The sequence below is a fragment of the Microtus pennsylvanicus genome, chromosome 12 (assembly GCF_037038515.1).
Source record: "Microtus pennsylvanicus isolate mMicPen1 chromosome 12, mMicPen1.hap1, whole genome shotgun sequence".
Taxonomy (NCBI): domain Eukaryota; kingdom Metazoa; phylum Chordata; class Mammalia; order Rodentia; family Cricetidae; genus Microtus; species Microtus pennsylvanicus.
Genome location: NC_134590.1, coordinates 562,107 through 575,127, shown reverse-complemented (window position 1 = coordinate 575,127; position 13,021 = coordinate 562,107). Strand labels below are relative to the sequence as shown.

The 13,021-nt window shown below is 43.5% G+C and overlaps 1 protein-coding gene across 5 annotated transcripts in view; it reads left to right on the top strand.

Annotated features, from left to right (window-relative positions):
* Pcgf3 (polycomb group ring finger 3) overlaps nt 1–13,021 on the top strand; it is a 48,747-nt gene that overhangs the window by 21,228 nt on the left and 14,498 nt on the right. For 4 of the 5 annotated variants that reach the window (XM_075944475.1, XM_075944474.1, XM_075944473.1 and 1 more), the window contains 2 exons: nt 5,138–5,245; nt 6,307–6,395. In XM_075944475.1, the coding sequence (XP_075800590.1) occupies nt 5,138–5,245; nt 6,307–6,395 (197 nt within the window). The remainder of the gene's footprint in view (nt 1–5,137; nt 5,246–6,306; nt 6,396–13,021) is intronic. The other variant, XM_075944477.1, reaches the window with a different exon arrangement.

Here is a 13,021-nt window from a genome sequence, read left to right as displayed (position 1 = left end):
CCTGCTCCAGGGAAGACGCACACCATGCCCCAGCTCCGACCCAGGATGGACTTAGGCTAGAATCTTCCCGGTAAGCGCACCTAGGGGCGCTACATAGATTATTAGAAATGGGCCAGAGCAGTGTTTAAAAGAATACAGTGTCCATGTAATTATTTGGGGCATAAGCTAGCCGAGCCGAGCCGGCGGCTGGGGTGTTGGGGGACGCAGCCCCGCCGCCGCTCCCTATTACTACAATTATTCCTTGTTTTTGTTCTAGCGTTATGCCTGCATCATGTACCCCCAGAGACCACCAGAAGTCCAGGTTCATATGCAAAAGCAGAGAACCTTTATTGCAAGCCCGAGCTTGGGCTCACCATTCCTTCTGACACAGTGATTGGACCAGGGAGAGCATTGCGCTCAGCTATGGCAGGGTTTTTAAGGAGTAAAGGATGGGGGAGGGGAGGGAAATTCTAGATTCAGATTGGGCAGGAGTGAGGTAACAAGTTTTGTCAAGCAGTGATTGGTACTGGCTTTGCTGCAAGGAAATTGGCAGTCTGTATAAAGATTATGTAAGCTATTCTTAATGTTCTGGAGCAGCTGGTTCTTGCCTCACTTCTGATTGGTCCCCCACAGGGTACAGTCTGTGGTTTTTCCTGGTTATTGTAAGGGTGAGGCCTAATCCCAGGATTGTTGGTCCACAGCCTATCATGGCTGCACTAATGTTAAATTAAGCCTCTTAACTAGAGCTTTCAAATGTGCCATTAAATTAGTAATATGAGGGCTCTCCAATTGGGGGGGGGGTCGTTTGAGTTTTTGTTTGTTTGTTTGATACAGGGTTTCTTTATGTAGCTCTGGTTATCCTGGAATTAGCTCAGTAGACCAAGCTGGCCTTGAACTCACAGAGATCCCTTGCCTCTGCCTCCCGAGTGCACCACCCCTGCCTATCTCAGTTTTTTAATATATCGCTAGTGTTATGAACTTACCTCTTAGAATAGCCTTCATTGTGTCCCATAAGTTTGTATGTTGTATTTTCATTCAATTCTAAAATGTTTTTATTTCTGCTGGGTAGTGGTGGCGCACGCCTTTAATCCCAGCACTCAGGAGGCAGAGACTGGCGGATCTCTGTGAGTTAGAGGTCATCCTGGGTTACAAAGTGAGTTCCAAGACAGACTCCAAAATCACATAGAGTAGTTTTGGTCTCCAAAAACCAAAAAAAAAAAAGTTTTTAATTTCTATCTTGTCTCATTTTTCCTTCAGTAGTGAGTTGTTCAGTTTCCATGAGTTTACACACTTTCTGATGCAGAATGTTTTCTTGTATCTGTTGAGACTTGCTTGTGTCCAAGTGTATTTTCAATTTTAGAGCTACTGAGAAGCCATGTTCCTTTGTGTTTGGGTGAAATGTTCTATAAATATCTGTTAGATCTATTGAGCTTATGAGACTAGTTAGTGCCAGCACTTCTCTGTTTAATTTCTGTGTGGATGACCTGTCTGTTGGTGAGTGGGGTACTGAGTCACTCACTCTCACTGTGTGAGGGCCAGTATGTGATCTTAACTGGGACTAGCAGACACACCTCATTCAAGTCAACTCAGTGGCAGAGTGTTTTTATTGGGAATAGTTGTAGAGTCTCAGATGCCATTCTGCTTCTAAATTCCAAGAGAATCCTGTGCTTTGCTTTGCTTTGCTTTGCTTTGAGTATGTGGGGATCACATGATTTACAGTCGATCTTCTCCATAACTCCACCATGGTGCATCTCCTTGCATCTCCCTGCCACATGCACCGTTTGCAGTGGCTGCATAAGATTCCTTGGGGTAAGTGACCTTACTCTGGTCCCATGAGGCACCTGTTGGATTTACTTTGCCGGTTGATTCTTAACAGTGCTGAAATAGTCACAGCCTCTGTAGGGATGCTGTTGAGCAGAGGAGATAGCATGAACCTTAGAACAAATGTAACTGGCTCAGCTCCAGTGTTGCTAATGCGGCTCTTAAGTTGTGTGTGATTCTCCAGTGTTACAAATAAAACTTCCTTACAGGTTGATTTGCTCACCTTTTAGATAGATTACTAACAGAATTTTTTGTGTTGTTGACTAAATTTTAATGAATTATATATAGCCAGAAATTTCCAATTTCTGTATCTGTTTGTTTGTTTTGGTTTGTTTGTTTGTATGTAAGGTCTAACTAGCTCTAGCTGGCCTTGAACTCACTGGGATTAATGGGTTGTGTTTCTGTATCTGTACACACCTGACATTGGCCATATTATACTTTTTGTTTGTTTGTTTCTATGACAAACACCCTAGAGTTTTGTCCTGTTTTAGGGTTTTAAGTCTATGGTCATCTGGTTTTGTTAGTTGTGGGCCATGGTAAAAGGGAATGGCAGAACAAAGTTGCTTACTTTATGGTGGCTAGGAAACAGAGGAGCAAACAGAAAATAAGGACTAGGAGCAAGCTCCTCTTCAGAAGCCTGCCGAGGGGCCTACTTCCTACACCTCTCATTAATGCAGTCGGATCACCCACTGGAGGAGTTAGTGCTCTCCTTATCCAGTCACCCCCCAAGAGCCCCAGAGTTGGCAACTTTAAAAAAAGACATTTCAATGTCAGACCACACGGGGGGTATTATTATTTTTATCCTTTTTTATTATGATAGGTGAAAAAAATAAGGAAATAGGCAGTAAACGGGGTGATAGATACTGAGTTATTTCTGTCTTTGGTGACTTCCTTATCATTGATCTCTGGGCCTTTGGTATTAAGGTCACAACTCTTTGTGAGGCTACTTTGGGTGACTTCCCTTTGTCAAAACTGTTCCATGCTCTGGTTTCAGGGCTGCCTTTCATACAGTTGTAATGGGAACCCCTCTTCATTTGTTTATTTTATGTATATATGTGTACATGTGGCGATGCATGTGTTCCCTAATCTATGTGCTATGATTGGATACAGAAGTTAGGGAACAACTTGTAGCGGTTAGTTCTCTCTTCCACCATGTGGGTCACAGTTCAGACTCAGATTGTCAGTCTTGGTGACAGGCGTCTTTAACCACTGAACCATCTCTGATCCTTCCCTCCACTCTAAAACTGTTCCTTTTCTGGCCAGATGCACAGTTTATACATCTTCGGTACAGTCAGGTTTGGCAAAGCATCTGTTCAGCTGGGCGATGGTGGCGCACGCCTTTAATCCCAGCACTCGGGAGGCAGAGGCAGGCGGATCTCTGTGAGTTCGAGACCAGCCTGGTCTACAGAGCTAGTTCCAGGACAGGCTCCAAAGCCACAGAGAAACCCTGTCTCGAAAAACCAAAAAAAAAAAAAAAAAAAAAACAAAAAAAAAAAAACAAAAAAAAAAAAAAACAAAAAAGCATCTGTTCAGGCTGGACATGCCCAGAACATATTCTGGGCTCCCTAGGGGTTACATGTCTACAGGGAAAGACTAATGTGCAGATGAAAAGTTTAATAAGGCCAGGCATGATACTGTAGTGATATTTGTATTTTTAATAAATAAAGCTTGCCTGAAGTTCAGAGAGTAAAACAGCTGCACTGATCAGCCTACAAACAACATGCTTTTAACCTCAGCATTCAGGAGGCAAAAATAGGCTAATCTCTGTGACTTAGAGGCTAGCCTAGTTTACACAATGAGTTCCGGGTCAGCCAGTGCTACCTAATGAGACCCTGTCTTAAAAAATAAACAAGTAAAATTTTTAGCCAGGCGGTGGTGGCGCACACCTTTAATCCCAGCACTTGAGAGGCAGAGGCAGGCGGATCTCTGTGAGTTCGAGACCAGCCTGGTCTACAAGCGCTAGTTCCAGGACAGGCTCCAAAACCACAGAGAAACCCTGTCTCGGAAAAAAAAAAATTAAAGTTTATTTAAGAAAGCATTTCTTGCAGGGCGGTGGTGGTGCATGCCTTTAGTCCCAGCACTCTGGAGGCAGAGGCAGGTGGATCTCTGTGAGTTTGAGGCCAGCCTGGTCTACAAGAGCTAGTTCTAAGACAGGCCTCAAAGCTACGGAGAAATCCTGTCTCAGAAAACCAAAAAAAAAAAAAAAAAGGAAAAAAGAAAAGAAAGCATTTCTTGGTGGACTACATATGAAGTCTTTTACTGAGTTACTTGTAGATTTTTGGTTTGAACAAATCATTTTAAGTTTCCTTTGTGTTCTGAGCAGTGGCCAGGATCTGATGCATGTCATTTGAGTTTGAATTTTAGTATCATGGATGGAACTTTTGCTGAAAGTCAGAAGCAGATTTTGTCTTTTGTAATTGATAATTTCCTCTAGCTAATGGAGCTTCTATGCTGACCATTTAAGGACAGACCATGCTGCTTTCTTGGATAGTAATCCTGAAAAACACAGTAATCTGAAACGCTGGACAGCTTCATGACTAGATGCTTGTCTTTAAGAATAAATTTTCTCTGTAAGCTGGAGGTTTCTGCTTCCTTTTTTTCTTACATTTCTTTCATGGCCACTGCTGCCTACAGCCAGTTGGGGGCAGTCTTCACCCAGTACAAGACAGACATGGCCACTGTTGTAATCTTTGATGTGACCAAGGGACGTTGGCACACAAACACAGTCTTCCGGGACAGGGTTGTTCTGGGTCTGTTCTTGTCTTCAGGTGCATCTACTACCCTCAGCCCGGTGAGAACTCTTCTGCACTTGATGGCAGCCAGATGGTTGTAGATTATTAACCATCGTGGCTATAGGGACAGTGGAAGCACTCAGTAGCTTGTGCCAAAACGGCGTATAGTATATAAGAATGCACTAACAGCCACATTGTTAGTGGTGATGTGTGAAGAGTTATCTGAGCCACTTCCTCGGGACCTGTCACAGTCTGGGGAGTCCCTCAAACTACTTCCATAGGATCTGTCATGCTCCACGTGACGAATAACCCCACACCATCCTAGAGGGCTGAGGAGGTTGTGTCATAGTCCCGGAGCAGGATCCCTACATCTCCAGAGCCTGTCTTGCTGCCCCAGTTCTTCCTACCTGTGTCCCGGCTCAGTGTTCTCAGATACCTGCAGCATGGGCATTACGGTTCCCACTCCGACCTGTGCTTACTTTCTTACTAGTATATGCTTCAGACTCATCATCTAATCTGCAAGTTTCTTTGTGTGACATCAGTGAGCAGTTTTACTATTTAAGTCCTTTCCTATTGAACATTAAAATTGTTTCCATTCTTAATAGCGGAAATGAGGAAACAGAGGGAATTCTATCACAAACTGGGCATGGAGGTACCAGGTGACATCAAGGGGGAGGCGTGCTCAGCAAAACAGCACTTAGATCCCCGCAATGGTGAGTAGCTGCTGCATTAGGCCACAATGCAATTCAGAGGCTTTCTCTCACAGAGCACTTTTTATCAAGGCTTAGGTGGTCTGCCCATTTTCTGATTGTTGTTGAAAAGGATCTTCATCAACCCTGGTAGCTGGACATGTGGGTTAGACTACAAGAGATATAGAAAATACCTAGAGGTCATGTGGAAAAAACGGTAGAAAGTGGATATCCTTAAGATTCTAACTTTGCTTACTTTATGATAAAGAGGTCAAATGCCAGTTGGATTTGAGCATAAAATTAATTGGTGCTTTTAAAGTCTGTATTTAATAAATTATTCAAATCTTGGGTGCTGGCACTTTGCCGGCAGGACCACTGAAGACCACCCTGTATGTGCTGAATATCCAGATCTCTGTGGGAGCCAGACTACGCGTGGGCGGGGGTAGGTTAGGGTGGATGGAAGTGGGAATCTGGTCCCAAGCGTGTGTCCAACAGCAAGGCTCCACGAGCTAGACTACTTAGAGGACTAAGGTTGCTGTGGTGAGTACTGAGTGGTCCTGGAGGCTTGTCTCTGCTTTGCTCACCAATTCTGGTCACTTCTCCATCTTCTGAGTCCCTTAAGACATTAGTCCAAATCCACTGAGCCCCTCAAGACACATAATCCAAGACCTGCCTCACTCAGCTGCAGTCATAGGGTTTCCTACCACAAAGTTGCTTCGTTCCTTAGCTGACGTGTAGAATAGTTTTAACTGCTATCACTGGGCTCTTTGTATGTGTGAGTGTCAGCATCATTTTTAATATACTGTGAACTTTTACAAGTATTATAACATTGGATTTCTTATATGGGTTTTGCTCATCCAAAATGTTTGGAGCCAAAAGTGTTTCAGAATTTGTTTTTTTTTTTTTTCATTTTGGAAAAGTTGCATATAATATTTTAATTCTGCCTTTTTCTACATACAGCCTGTCATATGGGGTTAAGTCTAGAAGTTTACACTTACACCTCGAAAAGTTTTACATACTAGAGTTTTTGAATTTTGGATTAGAGATATTTCAACCTGTACAACATTTTCTATTTGTGCTAAAAGGTGAAACCAAAGCAGACGACAGTTCCAATAAAGAGACAGCAGAAGAGAAGCAGGAGGAGGACAACGATTACCACAGGAGTGACGAGCAGGTGACAATGCCTCCTCTGTGAACCCTGGCATGCGTGCATACTTCAGTGTCTCATGAAACTGTAACAGGATAAAATATCATAGCTTTTCTCTATATTGCTATTTATTTGTTTCAACAATCAAAGCAGTACATGGTGACTGTAGAGCATTTCAGACATACAGAATTCACAATCAGATTGTTTTCTACATCCATGGAAACACTCACTATTAGTGGTGTGGTCCCTTCTCTGCTGTGCCCCCAAGGGAAGTGGGCGTGCAATGTTGAGAACTCCCCATGTCTTATTTGCCACATTATCAGCTGAGAAAACCAGACCAAACAAACAAAAACCATATCAAGACAGAAGTGCCACAGAAGGATCTGATAAAACTCCATATCCCTGTCTACAGAACTTCCTAGTTTGTGAGTTCTAACAGTTTTGATGCTTTTGATAAAATAGGATCATTGTCTTACTAAAACGGGAGTAAGGAAATACCATGGCTGTCACTGTGTTTAGAGGCCCTCTCCCAGGGGCAGGGAAACACGGATGAGACAGTTAAGAGGAGCAGATGCTGTATTCCTAGGAAATGCTGTCTTACATAAAACCTGAGACAATCCACTGAAAACAGAACTTAGCTGATTGGATCAGCATGTAATAATCAGTGCATGTTGGGAATAGGCAACAAACCAGTGCACACCACCATCAAGGATTTTTATGTGATTTCCTGGGAAAGAGAGGTCCTTCCCCAGTTCTGACTTTAGACATGATGCCAAAGTCGACAGGAAAGAGCCACTATATGACTTAGTGGGAGATGAATGCGCATCAGTAGTCATGAGATTGCTGCATATAGTGGGGTGATCTTGGCCCTATTAGAAGACACAGTAACATAGTAACTGAAACATTGGCTGGAATGGTGGAATCTTTTTTTAACATGTCCACTTCTATAGTTAATGATAGTCGGCACCACAGAAATAGGGTGGGTTTGCAGATAAATGTGGGATAAGTGTTCTTTCCTGTGGTGAGAGGACCACTCTGACAACCCTTGTGTGCACAAGCAATGCAGTCATCTTGGAGGGGCCCCGGTCTCATCTGCTGTGCTGATTCTGAGCACCAGTAGTAGCAGGTGACAGCAGGTTTCATAAGCCCTGCTCTGTAGGCCGTGTGCCTGCCAGCATTTCTGGAGCAATAGTGTTCCTTGCCTGGACTCAGTCCTATGCTTTTGGAAGCCACTAGGTATCTAACCCTAGCCCAGGCCTGGTCATTGCTTGTGTCCTTTTCTTTTTTATACCAAATATACTACTTGTTTAAGTGTTTCTTAAAGCATATATAGGGAGTGAATTTTGTTCTTGTTTTCGTAGTGGTCTAGCTTTTGGAGCTAAACTCTGTGTACTTGGTCTCACACGGGCTGCACACTTCCTGGGTGCCGTGGGTACAATCCCTGACACAAGTTGTGCCTTACAACCCTATCTTTTGCAGAGGCATGAAGGCTGTCATCTTGCCTTTCTGGATAAGTGTTCTCCTGTGTCCACCTGAACTCCTTGCTCGGCTATAGTACTTTCTGCTTCTTTTCATTGATATTTAGAGGATGCTATTTGTGCTGATCTCTGCATGGAGTTTGTGCTCCTCCAGTGTCCAGGTTCTAGTTTACCTTTTTGTTGCTATGATAAACAATATGACTGAAAGCAACTTGGGGAGGAAGGGATTTGTTTCATTTTTCACTTTATGGTCCATCATCAAGAAAAGCCAAGATAGGACATCGAGGTAGGAACCTGGAGGCAGGAACCAAATCAGAGACCACAGAGAAACACTCTTACTGACTTCCTTTCTATGACCTGCTTATTTAGTTTTCTTTTATAGCTCAGAACCACCTCCTTAGTGTAGCAGTGTCCACAGTGGGCTGAGCCCTCCTCCATCAGTCATCAGTCAGCAAAATGCCCCACAGACATTCTCACAGCCCATTTTGATGTAGGCAGTTCCTGCGTTGAGGTCCCCTCTCTCTAGATGTGTCAAAAAAACAACCTAGCTGGGTGGTGGTGGTGGTGCACACCTTTAATCCCAGCACTCAGGAGGCAGAGACAGGCATATCTCTGTGAGTTTGAGGCCAGCCTGGTCTACAGAGCTAGTTTCAGGACAGCTCCAAAGCTACAGAGAAACCCTGTCTCAAAAACCAAACAAACCAACCAGCGTTAGCTATAACAAATCTACTCTTTGTCTTTGTCAACTTGACATATAAACATATCACTACTAAACCATAACCTTTTCCTTTTTCATCTGTCCCAGGATTTTATGTTAATATGAGAATATAAAATATAGTGCAACTTTAAAGTGATGAAACTTCTTAAACACTGTGGGACTTTAAAGTTCAGTTGCTAGGTGATGGTGGCATATGCCATTAATCCCAGGACTTGGGAGACAGAGGCAGACCAGTCGAGACTGGCCTGGTCTACAGAATGAGCTAGGGCTATGCAGAGAAACCCTGTCTGGAAAAAAAAAGAAAAGGAAAGGGAAAAAAAATATCAAAAAACAATCACAGTTAAGGAAAACCAAAGTCCAGTAGTGTAGCTCCAAAAATCTTGTGGCTCAGTGTCTGACATCTTGGTTCTTGTGGGTTCCAAAGGGCTTGGGCAGCTCCCTTCTTTGCCTCTGTCATGCCTAGAACACACAGCTCGTCTCAGATTAGGTTCAGGTCAACTCCCTTCCACATTTGCCTCTGTCTGTGATGGTCTCCTCACTACCCTAGTATCTCCAGCTCGTCAGTAGCTCTCCTGGCCTCTCATCAGGGAGACTCCAGTCCCACATGGCAGTAAGCCTCAGGTTCTCCTCATGACTCCTTCAGTCTCGGGGTTTTCACTGCAACTGAGGCTGCGCCGTCATTAACGCGCCCCTCACACATAGGTCCCCCCACTGGACCATAGTTTCTGTGTGTGATCCTGAGGGAATACTTGAACGATCTCACCTCCATGATGCTGGTCTCTTACTAAGCACAACTGATATTTTTAGCCCCAGCTAACCATCATCAACTGTCACTTCAGAGGTTCTGGTCTCCAGTTAATCACAGTTGTTCTCCAGCTCCAGCTCACCAGAAGTTACAAATTCTTTTTTTTTTTTTTTTTTTTTTTTTGGTTTTTCGAGACAGGGTTTCTCTGTGGCTTTGGAGCCTGTCCTGGAACTAGCTCTGTAGACCAGGCTGGTCTCGAACTCACAGAGATCCGCCTGCCTCTGCCTCCCGAGTGCTGGGATTAAAGGCGTGCGCCACCATCGCCCGGCAGAAGTTACAAATTCTTAATGAAAAATATCATCTAACAGACATGGTAGCTCATACCTTTAATCCCGGCACTCAGGAGGCAGAGGCGGGTGGGTCTCTGAGTTTGCGGCTAACCTAGTCTACCCTCTCCTTCCCTCTCTCCTTCCCTCCCTGGTGGAGTCTGAGTTACTCTGAAACTTCACTAGCCAGGCCTTCACTGTCTGTGTTTCTCTCCAATTGTCTTGAACAATTAACTCATGAAGCCCAGAGCACTCAATGAGTTTTCCAGCCCAAAGCTCCAAATTTTCTCCCTTCATCCTGTAAAACAGTCTAAGACATTAAAGCCAGGGTCAGGTCCATCACAGTATCAGTTACTGGTACCAGTTTCTCTCTTAGTTTACTCTCAGTTTCTGTGATAAAACACTGGCCAAAAGTAGTTTGAGAAGGCAAGAATATATTGACTTCCAGGTTATAAGCCCGTCATGGAGGGCAGCCAAAGCGGGAGCTGAAGCTGAGACCTTAGAGGAGCACTGCGTGGTGCCTTCCTTTCCTTGGTTTGCTCACCTAGCCTTCTTACACAACACAGTACAGTTCAGAGGTTACCCCCCCTCGTAGACTGGGCCCGCCTCTATCAATTAAAGTACAGGAAATTCCCTGCAGATGTGCCCACGGAGCAGACGAAGGAGGCACTTCCTGAGTTGGGTATGTCAGGTTGACAGTCCAGTTGTGCAGAGAGCCCAGGGGAACGACTCTTTAGTACTGATGTGGCTGTCCTCACCTGCAGCCCCATCTTCTCGCCTCCTAACCCTAACCTTAAGCTGTAACACCTTCATAACTGTCACTCTGCCTATTCCTCAGTTTCCTTGCCTGTAAGATGGTTGGTGCTTATAATATCTTCCCAAGGCATCTGTGTGGTACAGTTGAAGCGTGTGATACACAATAACGCACCAAACCAGCTAAGGAGAAATTGGTGTTGGCTTTACACTTATTGTCTCTTATTAGTGTGTTCTAACAGGTGTTTGTCTTGGGGAGCACAGGCTGTGGCCCACATTCTTGGTGAGTGTGCTGTCTCCCAGTCGAGTTCTGTGCTGTGCTGTTTCTCTGCTTTGGTTTCTGACTTTTCAGGCTTTGGTGTTGCCACTTCCCTTGTTTTCTCTCTAGACGTTTCTGTGTTCTGATGCTTTAGGTATGCATGTAATGTAGAATTTTATGTTGCATTTTTAAACACATCTTGAAGATCCTGTTTTACAGTTATTTCCATTGGAGTAGCTGTCTTCTTCTTCCCTTTCCTATTGACCCATCCTCAGGTTGTTTCTTCTTTCTCACCCATAATCTGGAAATACTGTTTTTCATGGTACTCTTAAATATTTGAACATGCTTAAGTTTACATTTTTAAGTGATCTAATGCTTTGTTTCAGGAGATTTTTTTATGAATCAGAGTTGGGCTTAATGAAGTTATTTTAATTTTAGGGTAAAAGAAAAAGAGATGCTCAGAAGAAAGTAAGACACACTGGGTGGTGGTGGTGCACACCTTTAATCTCAGCACTCAGAAAGCCCAAGCAGGCAGCTCACTGTGAGTGTGAGACTTGCCTGGTCTACAAGTGCTAGTTCCAAAGCTACAGAGAAACCCTGTCTCAAAAAACCAAAAAAGAAAAGAAAAGACAGACAGACACATCCAAAAGCATGAGCGTGGCCTTCAGAGGAGTCAGGGTCACTGCCATTTGTAATTTTACTTCCCACCATAAATTGTTGCTTATTTTACTAAACCTTTGACATAACCAGGTGACTCAACACCTGTAATCCCAGCACTTGAGGTGCTGGGGTGAGACGATTAGCACAATTTTGAGGACAATCTGAATGACACCTTCTCTCCATAAAATATAACTTTATGCACTGGAGAGATCTCAGGGGTTAAGACATTGACTGCTCTCCAGAGGTTCAGGATGGCAGTTTATAGACATACACATACACTGATGTACATATAGCCAAAACACCATACAAAATAAAAGTTTTTAATAAAAAAGCAAAACTTTAAAAATATTTTAATAATCGGAATACATTGTATGCAATTTTTAAAAAATTAATAACTTTAAAAAATAAGTTTTGTTGTTTTTGTTTTTTGAGACAGGGTTTCTCTGTAGCTTTGGAGCCTGTCCAAGCCTGTCCTAGAACTAGCTCTTGTAGATCAGGCTGACCTCGAACTCACAGAGATACACCTGCTTCTGCCTTCTGATTGCTGGGATTAAAGGCATGCGCCACCACCACCCAGTGAAGTTTTTTTGTTTGTTTGGTTTTTAAGATTTATTTACTATATATACAGTGTTCTGCCTGTGTATATGCCTGCACGCTGGAAGAGGGCACCAGACCTCATTACAGGTGGATGAGCCACCGTGTGGGTGCTGGGAACTGAACTCAGACCTCTGGGAAAGCAGCCAGTGCTCTTAACCTCCGAGCCACCTCTACAGCCCAAAGAATAAAGTTTCTTAAAAAAACAAAACTTAACCAAACCAAAATAAAGTTGGTATGGTTTAGGGGAGATTGTTTGTGACAGGGTTTCACTAAACCATTCTTGCCTTGAGCTCACGATTTAACCAAGGATGATCTTGAACTTCTGATCTTCTCACTCCTTAAATGCTAAGAACACAGCTGTTCACAGTCTGCACCCAGTTACGGTGCAGGGATCAAACCTGAGCTTTATCAAGCAAGCACGTAACCAAGCTGCATCCCCAGAATTCTTCCCTAACAGTAAAACGTGGATGCAAAACTAAAAGTTGTGTAGATTTAGTTAAGTGTCATGCTTTTGTGGAGTTTGGTGTTAGTTTTGTTTGTGATGCTAGGGTAGGACATCCTAGGCAAGTGCTTGACTGCCGGGTTACATCTCCAACCCTCTTTATTCTTTCTACTTTTCATTCTGTGACAAGGTCTCAAGTTGCTCAGGATACTCTTACCTCAGCCTCTTGATTAGCTGAGATTAGAGGCTTGTGCCACCATGTCCAGGTCTTTTGGTGTTCGTTTTATTTTCCCACAATATTGGATTTATCTTCAGTCTTTCTCTTTTGTGTGTTCTGTTTATATGCCATTTCAGACCAAGTGTGTCTGTAGTAAACATTTTGAGTTTTTGTGTGCTGCTGTATTTATTACTGTCACCTCTCATTTGAATAATTTAGTAAACTTAGAATTCTAAATTCACGATAATTTTAATCACTTACCACCAGGCTGTCTTGCATCTTTCAACTGGACTTTGTGCCTTAAGCATTAAATATTAAGAAAGAAAATGGACGAGGCATGGTGGCATATGCCTTCAATTGCAGTACTTGGTGGGCGGGAGCATAGGCAGACAGACCTCTGAGTTTCTGATCAGCCTGGTTGTGCATAGTTTCCAGACCTGTCAGAGCTACATAGTGAG